This window comes from Lichenostomus cassidix, chromosome 22 (genome assembly GCF_008360975.1).
Source record: "Lichenostomus cassidix isolate B80296 chromosome 22, HeHo_3.0, whole genome shotgun sequence".
NCBI classification, from domain to species: domain Eukaryota; kingdom Metazoa; phylum Chordata; class Aves; order Passeriformes; family Meliphagidae; genus Lichenostomus; species Lichenostomus cassidix.
In genome coordinates, this window is record NC_139502.1 from 2,368,364 (window position 1) to 2,388,002 (window position 19,639).

General features: G+C 40.5%; 1 protein-coding gene across 1 annotated transcript in view; it reads right to left on the minus strand.

Moving 5' to 3' along the window:
* The window catches only part of EBF2 (EBF transcription factor 2), a 140,301-nt gene that overhangs the window by 44,345 nt on the left and 76,317 nt on the right, over positions 1-19,639 (minus strand). The window contains exon 7 of the mRNA XM_085080503.1: positions 390-471. Coding sequence (XP_084936629.1) covers positions 390-471 — 82 coding nt within the window. The remainder of the gene's footprint in view (positions 1-389; positions 472-19,639) is intronic.

Here is a 19,639-nt window from a genome sequence, read left to right on the forward strand (position 1 = left end):
AAAAACAACAGAAAAAAAACAGGGGGAGAGGTAAGAAACAAGGAGGTGGCTGGTGTAGCACGTAGGGAGCTCACTTTGAAAAATCCTGAGGCATCTAAATATCACAAGCACGATCCCTGCTGCGGGCAGCTGGATGTGCGAGAGCTTCGCCCGAGGGTGTCAAATCAAATATCCACTGCTGCTCGGTACAGTGCAGCGCTTCCCCCGGGGATCCAGGGGGAAAAAAAGGGAAAAAAAAAGAGGTTTAAACACAACAAATAGGGGGGAAGTTGAATTCTGTCTGATGTGGATTATTATAGGATGTCGTGGTGTTTGTTGGGAGAAATGGGGGAGAGGAGAGGGGAAGGGAAAAGGAGAATGAGGTCAGTGCTGAGCTTGGTGAGACTTACCTGGAATCGTCTCATGTCTCTGGGGTTTCCTGCTGTTTTCAAGCAGTTCTGATTGCACTTGAGGAAGAATTTGAGGAAGAATCTGGAAAAGAGGAAGAAGCACGTCACTTGGGTTAAAAGTTGGGTTAATCAGCTGGGTTAACCACAGTGAAATGTGTCATTTTATTCTGGTTTAAAATAAACGTGGGGTGATTGGAGTGATGGTGGATCTGACAGGAGTGAGAGGATTTGTCCAAATATCAACAAACCAAACTGATAAACAAAAAAAACCCCAAAAACCCCAAACAAACAAACAAAAAAAACCCCAAAAAACCCAAACAAACAAACAAAAAAACCCCAAAAACCCTGAAAAAACCCCAAGAAAACCCCAAAAACCAACAGGTAAAGGATAACCAGAGTGACTGAAATCGAAAATCTCAGACTGAAATCACTGTAAATGAACACAACTCTGATCTCCACTCGATTTTAGCTCTTCCTTTATCTCCTCCTCACATTCAAGGTTTCTTGGGCTGCCTGGAGGGATTTTCCAGGAAACAATACAGCAGGAAAACAGCATTGTGGGAATCACAGAACCCACAGGCAGACAAACCTCAGAATGTGTGAAAAACCCAGTTTTTCGCAGGAGAAAACAGGAGAAAAACCCCCAAAAGCAAACTCAGCTCGGGGAAGAACCTGCTGAGGTTTCACCCTGGTGATGTTTTTCCCCATGAAAATTCCTGTCCCTGAAGCAGACCTGCCCAGGTTATTCCCACCTGGATTTTTTTTGGAGGATGAGGAAAGCACGAGCAGAACATGACAGCTCACGCTGGCCGAGCAGATAAACCCATTAACATCCCACAAAGTTCTCCTGCCAGTTATTTTATCACCCAAAAAAAAACCCCATTTTTATCAGGTTTGTTATTCTGGAGAGTTCAGCCTGCTGTGGACACGAGTTGAATCCTCACCCAAAGCTGCACGGAGGTTTTAGGGCTTAAAACTATGAAGTAGGAATTTTTCTTTTTAAGCTTTTCCCACCAAACTCTGTCTCACATCCAGGGGGGAGAGGATTCTGTTATCTGATGAAATCTGAATTTCAGAGGTGAGGGAACAACACAAAAAGCCCCAGTTGTTGGATTAAAAGCAAAGCCAAGCACATCCAAAATTCAGGCGTAAGCAAGAAAATTTTTTTTGTGGCATCCTCTGTGGCAAGTGGAAACACTCCCTGCGATCCTTTTCCCCTCTCTGCTCGTCAGACAAGATGGGTTGAACCGCAACAATCGTAATTAAAAAAATAAATCAAAGGCTCGGCGATAAATTTAGAAGGGAAAAGAGTCAGAAAAAGCAGAGAAAAGGAGAAAAAAGAAAGAGTTGGAGAATTGATTTCGGAACACAAAGAGCGAGGTTATTTATTTATTTTGCTCTCGCCGAGTGCTTTCCTTAAAAAAAAAGAGAAAAAGAAAAAAAAAATCTGCTTTTGCAGTAAGTTAAAGTCCCAGGTGAGCCAGGCCTATTTCCCTTTCTGTTACTATGACAACGATTTTTTACCGCAGTCCCTAAGTCCCTTCAGAACTCACACATTCATGCCTTGAATTAGAACTTTAAAGGAGAAAAGATGGATATTTCCTGGGTTTACCAACAGCACCCTCCCAAGCAGACAATCAGGCAGAAATCCTCGTTAGTGCCACTTCCCCTGCCCCACTCCCACCCGGAGATTTCTGCTCCATCTGCCCCGAAATTCGAAAATAAAACCTCAGGTTGGATCCGTGCTGAAAGAAGAAAAAAAACCCCAAAATCTCAGCAGCAAAAAAACCCCAAATAATGCCATAGAAAAGCCACAAAACCACAAATCCCACCCTGCCAAGGTCTCTTTTCTACTCAAAATTCCTTTTTAATAATTATTATTTCCTTAAATCTTGCGCAGATCTATTAGATATTTTAAAAATCTGTGTTTTCTCGGGGTGAGAGAGTTATTTTCTGCCTTTTTCCTTTTTATTTCACTTCTCCCTTCAGCAGGACTTGGAGGCTCAGCAGGGAAGAGGTGTCAGAGCTCAACTCTCCGAGGGCAAAATCCTGAAAAATCCCAAAAATCCCACAGAATTCCATGCCTTGGGAGCAGCACTGAGTGTATTTTATTAACTCAATCCTGTCGAGTCCACAATAAAACCTGTGACCTCTTTTGTACAAATGATTTTGGGGAAGATTTTTCCTTTTTCGGAAGGAAAAAATCCAAAATCCTTGGAGAGCTGCAGGAGAATTTGAGGCACAAATGTTGCTCAGAAATACTAATTTTTATCTTCCTCACTGGTTAAAGATTTAAAAAAGAATATTTGCAGATATATAAACAGCTTACAGGGGATCTGCCTGTGCAAAAGAAAATTCCAGGATGGAACTGAAGTGTAAAATTAACTAAAACAAGGAACTTTTAGGTGAAAATCGAGGCTGATTGTTCTGCAGGAAAGCTGCAAATAAAATAAAAAATAAAAATCCACAAGTTGCTACTTCCAGGGAAAAATAAACCAAATGAAGCAGTGAAACGGGCAGTTTGTTTTTTTAATTTTTCCAGTTTTTCTGAATTTTTTTAATGCTTGCATCGCTTTGGATTGTGATGAAAAAATGATCAATATGAACTAAAGAATGAAGAAAGTGAGCAGGAAAAGGTGTCTGGGAGAGAATTCTGTCAGCTGGAAGGGACTGAGTGCCACAAACCCCCAAAAGGCAAATTCAGAGAGGCAGAAATTCCAAATATACATTTAACAGCATCTCATCCACGAGCAAACTCTGCAACAACACGTGGAGAACAACTAAAATCCCATTTTCCTGCTAAATGCTGCAGGAAATTCGGCTTGAGAACCTCAGCAAACCCAACCCAGCAGCAGTGGTGAAAAAATAAAGGTGAATTCTGATCAAATCTGAGCTGATTTGTGCCAAGAGGTGAAATATCCATTAAAAAAAAACCAGGAAAATAAAATTTCCTCTCTCCCTGTGGTGCTGCAGAGCTGAATATTCCCAACATTCCCGATTTTTCTGCACCAAACACATCCCAAATCTCGGAGCTGGGGATGCTCAGCCGGGATAATTCAGCAGGAGGAATTTTGGGGATCCCTTTGGAGGTTCCTCAGAGGTTTCTTGGCTTTCTGGAATTGCTGAGCAGCTCAAAATATAGAGAATTTCACTGCTCTGAGATCACCAAAGTGCTGGGTTTGGGTTCAGGATTTAAACCTTGTGGGAAAAAATTCATATTTATTTAGCTAAGATGTTTCTCAGACATCTCTGGATGTGCTGAACAATGACAATTCCCCTCCCATCACCCCCAAAATTCAGATTTAATTTAATTATCTGCACCCGCAGAGCAATTTTTATCTTTTTTTTTTTTCCAGCTAACCACATCTTTTCTCCTTTTCTGAGTTTTTCCAGTCAAAATTGAGCTACAGCTGAGCACCTGCATGAAGCACTTGGTAGGTTGTTTTATATATATATATATATATATTTTTTTTTTAATATATATATATATATTTATATTTTTTAAGTGGTTGCATCTGGGAAAGGCATGAATATTTATGGCAGCATTAGAATAAAAATGACTTGGGGGGAGCAAGGAGGAGGGAAGGTTTAGCACTAAATGCAGCTGATTTTAGGGGTAACAGGAGAATTGCTGGGAGATTTTATTAATTTCTTTAAATGAGAAGCTTTAGCCAGTTTTTGGCCTTAACCTATTTGTTATATAGACATCAAAAAATAAGAATTTTAAAAATATATATTAAAAATGAGCTGGTTTTGATGTTTCCTGGCTAATCTTTGGCCTTGCTAAGGACAGAATTAGGTGGGAAAATTTAAATAAATTTCAACAACTCCCCTTGAAAACTCTGGCACTGATTGATTTAATATTCAGATATAAAATTAATTAAGATAATAACTCCACATTTTTTTTTCCTGTTGTCTCTCTCCTCGCTGACCTCACTGGGCACAGCCTGATGAACTTGAGAAATCTCCAAAATCTCCAAAATCTCCAAAATCTCCAAAATTCAATTCATTTCCCTCTTTTTAGAGCTATTTTTAAAATTTTCCTGCTCCTCCTGCTGGGAGTTCCCACCCAGCCCAGGAGCTGAGCTGAGCAATTTTCCACTTTGATACAAAAATACTGAATTATTTCAATATTTTTTAGCAATTCTTGAAGCAATCCTTGGTGGGGAAGCAGCATGGACATGGAGAAAGGAGGAGAGCAAATTAAGCCAGGCCTGGCATTAATTAACTTCTGTTGCCAAATTAATTTTGGACCATTTTGCTGTTTGTACCCAAATTCTCAGGTTCTGTGCCCAAATTCTCAGGTTTTGTGAGCAAATTCTCAGGTTTTGTGAGCAAATTCTCAGGTTTTGTGCCCAAATTATGAGGTTTTATGCCCAAATTCTCAGGTTTTATGCCCAAATTCTCAGGTTTTGTGCCCAAATTATGAGGCTTTGTGCCCAAATTCCCAGGTTTTGTGCCAAAATTATCAAGTTTTGCGCCCAAATTCTCAGGTTTTGTGAGCAAATTCTCAGGTTTTGTGCCCAAATTATGAGGTTTTATGCCCAAATTATGAGGTTTTATGCCCAAATTCTCAGGTTTTGTGCCCAAATTCTCAAGTTTTGTGCCCAAATTATCATGCTTTGTGCCCAAATTCCCAGGTTTTGTGGCAAAATTATCAAGTTTTGCGCCCAAATTCTCAGGTTTTGTGCCCAAATTCTCAGGTTCTGTACCCAAATGATGAGGTTTTTTGCCCAAATTTGCAGGTTTTGTGCCCAAATTCGCAGGTTTTGTGCCCAAATTCACAGGTTTTGTGCCCAAATTTTCAGGTTCTGTGCCCAAATTATCAAGTTCAGTGCCCAAATTTGCAGGCTCTGTGCCCAAATTCTCAGGTTCTGTACCCAAATTATGAGGTTTTGTACCCAAATGATGAGGTTTTGTGCCCAAATTATGAGGTTTTGTACCCAAATTATGAGGTTTTGTACCCAAATTATGAGGTTTTGTGCCCAAATTTTCCAGTTCTGTGCCCAAATTATGAGGTTTTGTGCCCAAATTATCAGTTTTTGTGCCCAAATTATCAAGTTTTGTGCCCAAATGATCAAGTTCTGTACCCAAATTATGAGGTTCTGTGCCCAAATTCTCATGTTTTGTTCCCAAATTCTCATGTTTTGTGCCCAAATTCTCAAGTTTTGTGCCCAAATTCTCATGTTTTGTTCCCAAATTCTCAGGTTTTGTGCCCAAATTCTCAGGTTCTGCCCTTGGCTAGAACTGAAAACTGCATTCCACCCCTCTGAGGATCTTTATCCACCTGAGGTGATGGAGAAAAATCAAATTTACTTTAACCAAATCCGTTTAGAGTCAGAAGAATCTTCCTGGTCTCTTTGGCAGAAGCCCTAAGCTCAGCCCCAGGTGCAGCAGAAAATGTATTTTAAATAAATAAATCCAATTTTTTAACCCACATCCACTTCTGGTGCTTCTTTAAAATAAAAGTAGATAATCAAGAGGTCCAACATGGGCTGTGGGTTGGGAACAGCCTCTGGATAAACCTAAAAAATTCAGGATTCACATGAAAATCATCCTTTGTGTGGCAAATACTGAGATAATCCTGGCTTTTTGGGGTTGCTGTGGGATTTTTTGGGATGAGAACACACCCACCATCCAGGATAATTCTGATTATCAGCAAATCCTGGATGCTAAAATCGGATGGAAAATAAAAATATGGAGCCACTCTGCTTGAATAATTCAGTGTTTCCAAAAAAACCACAAGGGGAACAAACTGAAAAACCCAAAGCAGTTGTTGTTGTTGTGAATATCTTTGCTCCAGTTTAACAAGATTGAGTTCAAATAAACTGAGAACTGCAGGAGTGAGAGATTAACTCCTGGGGAATTCTGGATCACTGTCCTGGCATGGCAGAGCCTGAGATAAAATGTGAAAAATAACTTTATGTTGGGAGATTTGGGATTCCCAACCTCCAAATTGCTTCCTTTCAAATGGCCAGACTTGGAGGTCATTGTTTGAAATCAATTAATTGCATTTAAAATCAATTAATTGCATTTATTTGATATCACCATCCTGATTTTAATGAACACCACAGCAGAAAGGTCCTTTATAATCAGAATGAGGAAAATTCCCTTTTTTTCCCAGCAGTTACAGGCAGGGTGGGATCAGGCTGTGCAGAGAGGAAAAATTAAACCAAATTCACCAAATTTAAACCAAATTTAAACCAAATTTACCATTCCTTTCAAAAGGCCAGACTTGGAGGTTGGAAATCAATTAATTGCATTTAAAATCAATTAATTGCATTTATTTGATATCACCATCCTGATTTTAATGAACACCACAGCAGAAAGGTCCTTTATAATCAGAATATTTATCTCAGGAGTAATTCCCATCCATTATTCCAGGCTGTGTTATTAGGGAGCTGATGAGGAAAATTCCCATTTTTTTTTTCCTGGTTACAGCCAGGGTGGGATCAGGCTGTGCACAGAGGAAAAATTAAACCAAATTCACCAGTTGTGGGGTTATTGCAATATTGATGGGATGTTCCTCGAGCAGCAGCTAATTAATCTCCAGAAAACTCCTGAGCAGCAAGTGTGAACCTCGAGTGAGAAATGGGAAAAGCAGCAGATGTAGGGCAGGAGAGTTCTCAGGGTCTGGCAGGGAGTGGGGAGTTGGATGTTTGTTTGTCTTTTGGGGTTTTTTTTTGGTGGGGAGAATTGTGTTGTGCGAAAATCTAATCAAAGAAATGAAAGGATGAAAGGAAACGGAACAAAAAAAACCCCAAAAATGATAATAAAAGAACCAAAGCAAACCAAACAAGCAAAAAACCCAAACCAAACCAAACAAGCAAAACACCAAAAATCAAAAAAAAAAAAACAGAACCAAAAATAACCTCAAAACAAAACCAAAAACCTAATCAAAGAAACGAAAGAACGAAAGCAAATGGAACCAAAAAACCCCCAAAAACAAGAGCAAAAGAACTAAACAAACAAAAAAACAAACAAAAAAAAAACCCCAAAAATAACCCCAAAACAAAACTAAAAACCTAATCAAAGAAACAAAAGAATGAAAGCAAATGGAACCAAAAAAACCAAAAAACAACAATAAAAGAACTAAACCAAACTGAACAAACAAAAAGCTAACACCAAAAAACAAACAGAAAAAACACAACTAAAAGTAACCCCAAAACTAAACAAAAAACCTAATCAAGGAAATGAAAGAACGAAAGCAAATGGAACCAAAAAAAACCCAAAAAACAACAGCAAAAGAACTAAACAAACAAAAAAACAAACACCAAAAAAAAACCAAAAAACACCCCAAAAATAACCCCAAAACTAAACTAAAAACCTAATCAAAGAAATGAAAGAACGAAAGCAAATGGAACCAAAAAAACCCAAAAAACAACAGCAAAAGAACTAAACAAACAAAAAAACAAACACCAAAAAAAACCCCAAAAAACCCCCCAAAAATAACGCCAAAACTAAACAAAAAACCTAATCAAAGAAATGAAAGAATGAAAGCAAATGGAACCAAAAAAACCCAAAAAACAACAATAAAAGAACTAAACTAAACTGAACAAACAAAAAAACCAACACAAAAAAAATAAACAAACAACACAACCAAAAATAACCCCAAAACAAAACAAAAATAACCACAAAAATGCCAAAAAACCAACCAAACCAACAAAAAAATCAACCAAAAAACCTGACACACATAAAAAACCAAAACCAAAACAAAAAAAAACCAAAAACAAAACCAAAAAACTCCCCAAAACCAACAACAACAAACAATCCAAAACCAAAAAAAAGCCCCAAAAAACCCCAAAAATCACACACAAAACCCAACTCAACCAACCAACCGAAACCAACCAAACCAGAAAAACCAATCCACAAAAACTAAACCAAAAACACACAGAAAACCTCAAAAAACCAAACAAAACCAACCAAAAAAAAAAGCAAATTAACACCATTTCTGTCATTCCTGCTCCCCAAACAACTTCCTCATTTCCTGATGGGACAAAGCAGAAACTCTTCTCCATCCTCTTCCCTTAATTCAGATTAATTCCTTCACTCTTATTAGATTTTTCTAATGAGAAAAATCTGCCTGCCTGCAGCCACTCCCTCCAATTTGGATTTTAGGTTTAAAGTTAAGTTTTGATGTAGAAATATTATTTAGGGTGTGAAAAAGGACCAAAACCAAGATTAGGAATTGGCTCAGGGAACCCAAGAGATCAGAGCAACTGAAAAACCAGCCTTAAATCACAGTGATGAACTCAAAACTTCAGGGCTAACAGGAGAATTGCTGGAGGATTTTAATAATTTCTTTAAATGAGGAGCTTTAGCCAGTTTTTGGCCTTAACCTATTTATATATATACATCAAAAAATAGTAATTTTTTAAAAAAAATCTGCAGCCTGGAATATCATATTTCTCTCCACCCTTTATCTACTGGTTTGGTTTTTTTATAAAAAGCTTCATTTCAAACTGATAATGACTGAATATAAACCTGCAATGTGTCACCCAACCTCCAAACATATCAGGAAACTTGATATTTAATTTATTTTCTGTGCATTTTTTATGCATTTTGTCTCTGAAGTAGATTGTGTCCCCTCGTTCTGAGCAGGGACAAACCCCACAACTGCAATCCCCACTCTTTGGGGTAAATAAATGTTATTTTCTGCATTATTCCTTCTTCTTTTCCATCTTGAAAAAGCAAAATAATCCCATTTTCAAGCAGCAAGGGCTGCCAGGTAGTCATTTCTCAGTGCTCATTTGCCAAAGCCACATTTGCTGGGGGGGGGGAGGAAAAAAAAAAAAAAAAAAAACCCCAAAATCTCCAAGGAAAACCTCCTTGTTTGTGCACTCTGATGAAAACCTGACACCATTAATGAAAATAATAATTGAACTCTATGGGCTGGAATTGGAAATGAAACACAACACTAACAGCGTGTTTGTCATTGCAATTGTTCTCCAAAAAACTCTTCGGAGGGCTCTCGGCAATCTGAGCAGTTTCCCCTCGATCCTTTGGGCTTTGCCCCTTCCTCCCACCCCAGAACTTTCCAGAAACTTCCCAGATAGTGGATAAAAGTGGATTTATCCTGGAAGATCCACGTTATTCGTGGAATATTTGGCACAGAATCAAAGGCCAGAGTGGAATAGAGAGGCAGGAGGCAGGGAGGGGATGGGGAGAGGGTTGGGCTGGAAGGAGCTGAAGATAATATTCCCTGGTTTGTTATGGGGTCTGGGGGTTCCTGCTGGGCTGGGCATGGCTTAAAATTGTCCTGAAATCGTCCTGAAATTGTCCTGAAATCATCTTGAAATCGTACTGAAATTGTCCTGAAATTGTCCTGAAATCATCCTGAAATCGTCCTGAAATCATCCTGAAATCGTCCTGAAATCGTCCTGAAATTGTCCTGAAATCGTCCTGAAATTGTCCTGAAATCGTCCTGAAATTGTCCTGAAATCATCTTGAAATTGTCCTGAAATCGTCCTGAAATCGTTCTGAAATCATCCTGAAATCATCCTGAAATTGTCCTGAAATCATCCTGAAATTGTCCTGAAATCATCCTGAAATCATCCTGAAATCATCCTGAAATCATCCTGAAATCATCCTGAAAATGTCCTGAAATCATCCTGAAATCATCCTGAAATCATCCTAAAATCATCCTGAAATTGTTCTTGGGGAAGGGAGGAACAGCAGACAGCAGGGAGAGAAGGATTTTCTGTTTCTCAGGGGTGGAGAAGTCGAGGCAAAGGGAAATTCAGGGCTTTGCCTGCTGCTTTGCCAGGCAGCAAACACATCCCAGTCCCAAATCCACATTTGGGGTTGGACTGGTTCCTTTTACCAGTGACCCGAATTTCTCACTGCCTCCACCCTAACAGCCAGCAGGGTTTGGAAAACACAGCTAAAATCTTCTTTTTGAGCCTCGTGTCAGCCTGAGCACACAGGGTTTGGGGCTCAGCCCTGTTACCCTCCTGCCCTGTCACCCTCCTGCCCTGTCACCCTCCTGCCCTGTCACCTCCTGCCCTGTCACCTCCTGCCCTGTCACCCTCCTGCCCTGTCACCCACCTGCCCTGTCACCCTCCTGCCCTGTCACCCTCCTGCCCTGTCACCCTCCTGCCCTGTCACCCACCTGCCCTGTCACCCTCCTGCCCTGTCACCTCCTGCCCTGTCACCCTCCTGCCCTGTTACCCTCTTGCCCTGTCACCCTCCTGCCTTGTCACCCTCCTGCCCTGTCACCCTCTTGCCCTGTCACCCTCCTGCCCTGTCACCCTCCTGCCCTGTCACCTCCTGCCTTGTCACCCTCCTGCCCTGTCACCCTCTTGCCCTGTCACCCTCCTGCCCTGTCACCCTCCTGTCGTGTCACCTCCTCCCCTGTCACCCTCCTGTCGTGTCACCCTCCTGCCCTGTCACCCTCCTGCCCTGTCACCTCCTCCCCTGTCACCCTCCTCCCCTGTCACCCTCCTGTCGTGTCACCCTCCTGCCCTGTCAACCTCCTCCCCTGTCACCCTCCTCCCCTGTCACCTCCTGCCCTGTCACCCTCCTGCCCTGTCACCTCCTGCCCTGTCACCCTCCTGCCCTGTCACCCTCCTGCCCTGTCACCTCCTGCCCTGTTACCCTCCTGCCCTGTCACCTCCTGCCCTGTTACCCTCCTGCCCTGTTACCCTCCTGCCCTGTCACCCTCCTGCCCTGTCACCTCCTGCCCTGTCACCCTCCTGCCCTGTCACCTCCTGCCCTGTCACCCTCCTCCCGTCACCTCCTGCCCTGTCACCCTCCTGCCCTGTCACCTCCTGCCCTGTCACCCTCCTGCCCTGTCACCCTCCTGCCCTGTCACCCTCCTGCCCTGCAGTGCTGCTCCAATCCTGGCATTTTGGGTGTCACTTCATCTCGGGATCTGCTCTGCAAACCCACAGAAGCTGGCAGAGCTGCCCAACCACCCCAGAGCCCAATCCCACTCATTCCTTTTCCCAAACCAAGAGGAAAACTCAACTCCTCTCTCTTCCAGCCCTTCCATCCCCAGTCTGCTGAGCCATGCTGGGCTGAGCAGTGATCACCAGTCCCACCAGTGGCCTCTCCCTGCTGGCCCTGCTGGTTTTTACTGTCACTGCCAGATGGCACAGAGAGTCTGCCGACCCCACAGCTCATGCACAATTAAAAAAAATTCCTCAGAAACAACTTCCTGGTGACTCCAGGAGATCAGAGATGTGCTGGTGGGATTAGGGATGGAATCAGGGTTAGGGATGGAATCAGAGATTAGGGATGGAATCAGGGATGAAGAATGGAATCAGGGTTAGGATCTCATTCTACACCTCCAGAGTGGATATCACTCAGCTCAGAGCTCTCCTGGCTTGAGGAGGGATCTGTCACCAAAATTCTGTGGGATAAATTTGCTGAAAAGGCAGATTTCCATCCGATTTCCATCCCAGATTTCCACCCCAGACTTCCATCCTAGACTTCCATCCCACATCTCCATCCCACATTTCCACCCCACATTTCCACCCCACACTTCCATCCCTGCCTGCTCCCCTCTCCAGGGCTGCTCAGAGGCTCCCTTTGCCCCATTGTGCTGCAGGGTCTGGGCTGGAATTAGGGATGGAATCAGAGATTAGGGATGGAATCAGGGTTAGGATCTCATTCTACACCTGCCAGAGTGGATATCACTCAGCTCAGAGCTCTCCTGCTTTGAGGAGGGATCTGTCCCCAAAATTCCATGGGATATATTTGCTGAAGAGGCAGATCTCCATCCCAGGTTTCCATCCCACATTTCCACCCCAGATCTCCATCCCAGACTTCCATCCCAGATTTCCATCCCAGATTTCCATTCCACATCTCCATCCCAGATTTCCACCCCAGATCTCCATCCCAGACTTCCATCCCACATTTCCACCCCACATTTCCACCCCACACTTCCCTCCCTGCCTGCTCCCCTCCCCAGGGCTGCTCAGAGGCTCCCTTTGCCCCACTGTGCTGCAGGGTCTGGACTGGATTTAGGGATGGAATCAGAGATTAGGGATGGAATCAGGGTTAGGATCTCATTCTACACCTGCCAGAGTGGATATCGCTCAGCTCAGAGCTCTCCTGCTTTGAGGAGGGATCTGTCCCCAAATTTCCATGGGACAAACATTTGCTGAAGAGGCAGATTTCCATCCGATTTCCATCCCAGATTTCCACCCCATATTTCCACCCCAGATTTCTACCACAGATCTCCAGCCCAGCTTTCCATCCCAGACTTCCACCCCACATTTCCACCCCACACTTCCCTCCCTGCCTGCTCCCCTCCCCAGGGCTGCTCCGAGGCTCCCTTTGCCCCGCTGTGCTGCAGGTCTGGGCTCAGATGACCTTGAATTCAGCGCTGGTGAAACATCCCATCGCTGTGACAGATTTATGGATTGGCAGCCAGGGGTGCGTTCGGCGCATTCCTCCCTCCGACAGGACAGCATCCAATGTTTGTTAGCATCATTAAACTAAAACTGACTTTTCACCTGCTCCCATACCATATGCAGCTGCAAATTTTTAAATTAAACTATGAAGCCATGCATAAATTTACATACATTACGGACTAGCCTCTCCATTTAACATGCAAATGTACTCCAATGTTTCAGAACACCTTCTGTCGCTAATTAATTTGCTGAATTATAATTAGACTAATCCTGCATAATTAATAAGCACAGATTTTTTTTTAATTTCTAAGCAGCTTGATGAGATCATTCACTTCCTTCTATAAACTGCTAAGTAACTGTTAAAAAAAATCTGGGAAGAACATATGTGAAAAGGTATGTTTGATGTCGCATACAAATTCAAACTAGCGGGCAGGCTTCAAGAAAGTCAAGATTAATAGAGGTGTGTGCTTGAAGAGACCGTCAGCACATTATTTCCCAAGATTTTCTGTGTCTGTTTTATCCCTTTTTTTTTTTTCTGGGTTTTTTTTTTCCTGGTTTTCTATCTCCAGGATCAGGGAGTGAGGCAGGGCAGGGTGAGAGAACCTCGTGGAGGATCTGAGATGCTCTGATGTCAAGCTTGGATGGGATTTGGGGTTGTTTTCATTGTTGTTTTCATCAACCAACCCAGAGAGGAACAATTCAGTGCCATTAGCACCGGGTTGGCTCTCTAAGGATGGAAAGGAAGAGTTCTGCTTTCGTGGTGGAGGAGAAGGGCAAAGAGCAGAGGGAGCTCAGCCTGGCTGGTTTAGAGGTCACAGAGTGATGCACAAAGAACCCTTGGGCTTGGAAAACTCCATCCTGAAAATCTCAGATCCCTGTCTGTGAAATCATCCAGCAAGGAGAGAGGGAGATGAAAACATTGCAGGATATTTGTGAAAAACTCCATCCTAAAATCTCAGATCCCTTTCTGTGAAATGACCCAGCAAGGAGAGAGGGAGATGAAAACGTCACAGGATGTTTGTGAAAAACTCCATCCTAAAATCTCAGATAAAAACATCACAGGATATTTGGGAAAAACTCCATCCTAAAATCTCAGATAAAAACATCACAGGATATTTGTGAAAAACTCCATCCTAAAATCTCACATCCCTTTCTGTGAAATAATCTGGCAGGGAGAGAGTGAGATGAAAACATTGCAGGATATTTGTGAAAAACTCCATCCTAAAATCTCAGATCCCTTTCTGTGAAATGACCCAGCAAGGAGAGAGGGAGATGAAAACATCACAGGATATTTGTGAAAAACTTCATCCTAAAATCTCAGATAAAAACATCTCAGGATATTTGGGAAAAACTCCATCCTAAAATCTCAGAACCCTCTCTGTGAAATAATCTGGCAGGGAGAGAGGGAGATGAAAACATCTCAGGATATTTGTGCATTATTTGGAGCAGACAAGCCACTCTTGAAGGCTTCAAGTGGTTCAGCAATTTCCTTGGAGAGGAATTAATATTTTTTTTCTTGCTCTCTTTGTTGGGAATAACCAGGAGGTCTTGTCAGAGAATTTGCTTACTCAGAGTTGAGCCAAACACAGGTTTGGTGCTGAATTTGAGGAGAATTCCTTCATCCTCAGTGAAATACTAATGCCCACAATATCATGAATATTATATTTACAGACACTGTCCATAGCCTCACTCCCTGTGTTTATTTCCAAATTTTGGGATGCAGAATTTCAGCTCTGCTGCTCCTGGCTCTGTTTTCCCCTCAATCCTCCTCAAATTCAGCACCAAACCTGTGTTTGACTCAAATTTCATCACCAAACCTGTGTTTGACTCAACTGTGAGTAAGCAAATTCCCTGACAAGACCTCCTGGTTATTCCCAACAAAGAGAGCAAAAAAAAAATATAAATTCCTATCCAAGGAAATTGCTGAACCACTTCAAGCCTTCAAGTGTGGCTTTTTCTGCTCCAAACTATGCACAAAACATTCTCATCAGACACTTCTGCCTGAAGTTTCTGTTATTTTTTTATTAATTTGGACAAACGCCCTTCTTCTGATAAATATACCATTTAAATTGATTTAAATGTTCTGCACAAACAGAAAACACAGAAACTTGAACACGACAAATTCCTGGCACTGTGTGCCAACCAAGCCTCTTTCCAGTATTTCCTACTGGACAGTCCACAGGAAATCACTCTTTTTTTAAAAATAAAAAATTATTTTTTAAAAATAAAAAATCAAACCAAACATCTTGTTGGCCCAAGGAGGACAGGAAATTATTCTGCTGTGCTTGAGCTCATCAGAAACTCCTCAGAGCAGAGATGTGCTGAATGGCACAGAGTGAGCAAAGATCTCTCTTTGGGGTGAAGAAATATCCTCTTGAAATTCAAAATATAAAAGAATTTCGTATTTGGAATGCTTTCCACTCCCAGAGCACACCAAACCATGAGATCACCACTGAAGGACTCTGACATTATAAATTATATATTATATAAATTACCATTATAAATTATTATATAATTATAATGATATATAATATAAACTATAGAAATATAACTATAATATTTATATATTATATAAATATAATTATATAGTTATAATTATATATATATTATTTAAATTAACATTATAAACATTATAAACATTAACATTATAAATGTATATTGGATTACAAATTTACGGACAACAAATTGTTGTTGTTTTCTTAATATTCCTAATAATAATTCTTAACATTCTTAATAAGATTAATATATATAATATATAATATAGAATAAATATAAATATAATATATAATATAATAATATATAATATATTATATATAATATATAATATAAATATATAATATATAATATATAATATATAATATAAATATAAATATAAATATAAAATAATAATATAAATATATTATTATTATATATAATATATAATATAAAATATAAATATAAATATAAATATAAATATAGATATAGTATATAATATATAATATATAATAAACATATAATAACCACTGGCCACATCAGCAGGTGGCAAAGGAAGCTAAAGAGGAACAAAGAAAACATCTCTCTGCCTCATCCATCTCCATTTCTCATCTCCCAACATCCCAACTCGCCAGACAGAAAAGATATAATGAGTTAAAAAAAAAAAAAAATCAGGATTAAGTCTGTATTTTTTCTCTCCGCTGCACTTTTTTAATATATTTTTTTTCCCTAAACCATGGAAGAATTGGCCCAAAGATATCTAGGTCACATGGCTGAGGCAGAAATAGAATCTGGATCTCCAGAGCCACAGAGCTGCTGCACCAGAAAGGTCCTGAAATCCTTTAAAATTATTCCAAGCTTTGTCAGAATCACAGATTTCTGCAGCCACAGCAAACCCCAAATATCAGCACATCACCCACACCTTGCAATTCCTGATTTTCTGAAATTCTGCAATTCTGTGATCTTTGGAATCTGCCACAGCTGAAATGATTTTGGAGTTTTTTGTTGTTTCGACTCATAAAGGTTGTGTGGTTTTTGCTTTTTGGGATTTTGTTTTAAAGAGGAAAATTCTGAACTCTGAACTCCACCTTTCCCCCTGTTTTAGCAAATATCCTCAGCAAGCCACTCATTTTCCACAGGGTTGATATTTTGGATTAATATTTTGGATTAATATTTTGGAATAATATTTTGGATTAATACTTTGGATTAATACTTTGGATTAATATTTTGGATTAATATTCATCCATCCCAGTAAGGGAAGATTTCTGCAAGGCTCTGCTTTGTGACCAGACTGACGAGCTCCAGATATTCCCAAAAACCTCCTTTATTCCCTCCAAATCCCAATATTCCTCCCCATTTTGTGGGGATCAGAAATCATCCCTCGCTGGGGATGGAGCTGGGGCTGAAGGAGGTAAAAAATCTGGCAAAATTCAGAGATTCAGAGCAAAAAATGTGGAAAATTCAGATATTCAGAGCAAAATAATCTGGCAAAATCTAGAGATTCAGAGTGAAAAATCTGGTAAAATTCAGGGATTCAGAGCAAAAAAATATGGCGAAATCTAGAGATTCAGACAAAAAAATTCTGGCAAAATCCAGAGATTCAGAGAAAAAATCTGGCAAAATCTAGATACTCAGAGCAATAAATCTGGAAAATTCAGATATTCAGAGCAAAATAATCTGGCAAAATCTAGAGATTCAGAGTGAAAAATCTGGTAAAATTCAGGGATTCAGAGAAAAAAAAAATCTGGCAAAATCTAGAGATTCAGAACAAAAAATCTGGGAAATCCCGAGATTCAGAACAAAAAATTCTGGTAAAATCCAAAAATTCAGAGCAAAAAATCTGGCAAAATTCAGAGATTCAGACAAAAAAAATCTGGTAAAATCTAGAGATTCAAAGCAAAAAAATCTGGCAATATCCAGAGATTCAGAGCAAAAAAATCTGGCAAAATCTAGAGATTCAGAGTGAAAAATCTGGAAAAATCCAGAAATGCAGAGCAAAAAAATCTGGAAAATTCAGATATTCAGAGCAAAAAATCTGGAAAAATCCAGAAATGCAGAGCAAAAAATCTGGAAAATTCAGAGCAAAAAAAATCTGGCAAAATCCAGATATTCAGAGCCAAAAATCTGGCAAAATCCAGAAATTCAGAGCAAAAAAATCTGACAAAATCTAGAGATGAGGCTGTGCCCAGAACCTGGCAGAGACAAAACTGAACACAAACCTAACTGAGCCTGAAAGACTTCTGGGGAAGAAAAAAATCCACCCTTTTATGTGATTTTTCAGAGCTGCCCAACCCATTTCCATGCCCACCTCCTGCAGTTTGCTGCTCAGCCCCAGGCAGCCAGGAGAGCCCAGATTGGCTCCTTGCTTGGCAAATCCTGTTTTAATTTTTTTTAAATTCCTCAACCCACCAGCTGGATCATCACAACCTCCTCTCCACTGCAAAAACCTCTCCTGGCGTTTCCCACCTTCAGCATTTCCTGATACACCAAAAGCCTGATAAATACAGTAAATATTGCATTTTTTTTTCCTTTTTTCAAGTCCTACCACAGCCACAATTCCAAAAAAAAAAGTTCTGCAGTGCCTGCAACGTTTGCTGGAGGTTTTCTCCACGTTTTTCATCCAGATGTTTATATTTTAAATAATTGAGGAGCTGCTCTGGTGAATAGACATCAAGGAAAGCTGATGGGAGTTTGGGAGATCTTGTAGGATGAGGCTGAGGGTCAGGAGTGAGTCCCTGCAGTGTCAGGGTGGTTTAGGGGAGGAAAGGAGTGCAGCTTGGTGGAAAAGATGAAATTAGTGAAATCCTGACAGCCAGAGAGGTGCTGAGCAAGTTGGACACAAACCACACACAGCTTGGAGAGCAAAGCAGAACCCGAGTTTTGGAAAAACTGAAGTTTTTCAGGGTTTGATTATTTAAAAAAAATAAATTTAGGGATTATTTCAATTTCTCCACTTTTTAGGCACTCTCACTGAGCTCAGCTAACATTTCTAAAGCTCCCAAATAAAAGCTGAAGTTGTTGTTTGAGCTAATCCTAAGGAAAGTTGCTTTGATTTAAAGTTTCAAGACCAGCAGTGAAGTTTTCAGTCTGAGCAATAGTGAGCTCCACTCAAAGCACTGGAAATCTGCTGTCCTGACTTTTGCCTCTGTTATTAAATCCTCTAAAATTCATTTTGTTTCAATTTGAACCTCCTAAAAAACCAACCTTAACCTCCCTGAAGTCGTCAGGCAAAGAGGAAGTGACGCAATATGAGATCTGCAGTAGCTTTGAGACATTGATTTTTAAAAATCACTCCTGAAATTCCTCCTCTGTGCCTCAGGATGGTGACAACATTGTGATTTAAACTGAACTTCCTATTATTTTTTACGAGTTTTTTCCCTGATTTTTTTTCAAATCCAAATTTTTCAAATCCAAATCCATCAACATTTTTTCAAAAAATTTTTTTTCAGCTATGCAAACTCACACAGAAATTTTTAAGTTGTAACGACTTGAAACAGGTAATTTCTCAGTGCAATCAGCTCCTCTCCATTCCCTCCCCACTCCATGGCATGACTGAGTTTTCCCCCAACATGCAGAGAGATTTTAATGACTCCACACCATGATGTCATCCCTGTAAAAGTTCCTCTGGAGCAGTTAGGAAGCAGCTCCTGGAATATCTGTGGAACAGCAATTTTTACAGGAGTTTTGGTCCCAAAATCCATCTTGAAAGGAGCCAGCAGGAGAGGGGAAAGTGCTCTAAAAGTGCTCCATAAAAAACCAGATTTTTTTCAAAGGTGTTTTTTTTGCTACCAAGAAAATCGACTCTGCAAAGTTTCTTCACACCTAAAGGTACAATTCCAGCTGTGGGACAGCTAGGAAATCAGAGAGTTCCCAAAAAATCCAGCCTGAGTTGGGATTGCCCTGGGAGTGCCAGGAGATCTTCTAAAGGGGATCTGAGGGAAATTGGGGATCATTTTTGGGTGGGACAATCCCAGCAGTGTTTGCCCTGTGAGAACTTCCAGCCAAAAATCAAATTCAATAGAGAAAGTTAAATTGAAGTGACTTTACAGAGATTAATTTTGGCAAAATGCTTTTTCCTGGGGAGTCAAAACCAAAATTTTACCTCTCTTTCTAGAAAAAGATGAGGATTTACTGTGAAGAAACTAAAAGATTTGCACATCTTAATATTTGTCCTGCAGCTCTGAAGATTTTGGGGCTTAAATTTACTCACAAGGAATCCTCAAACCCAGGAATGTCAAGGCAGAAACTCTGATCTCTGCCAGGGCAATTAAAGATTTTTTAAACAATTAATCAGTTTGTCTAATAACAGATCCCAGTTCCCTCCCTTCTCCATTCCCCTTTTTCCTCCCTAACTTCCACCTGAAAAAAAAAAAAAAGATTGAACAGTTTCACTCTAAATTCTGGTTTTGTAATAATTCA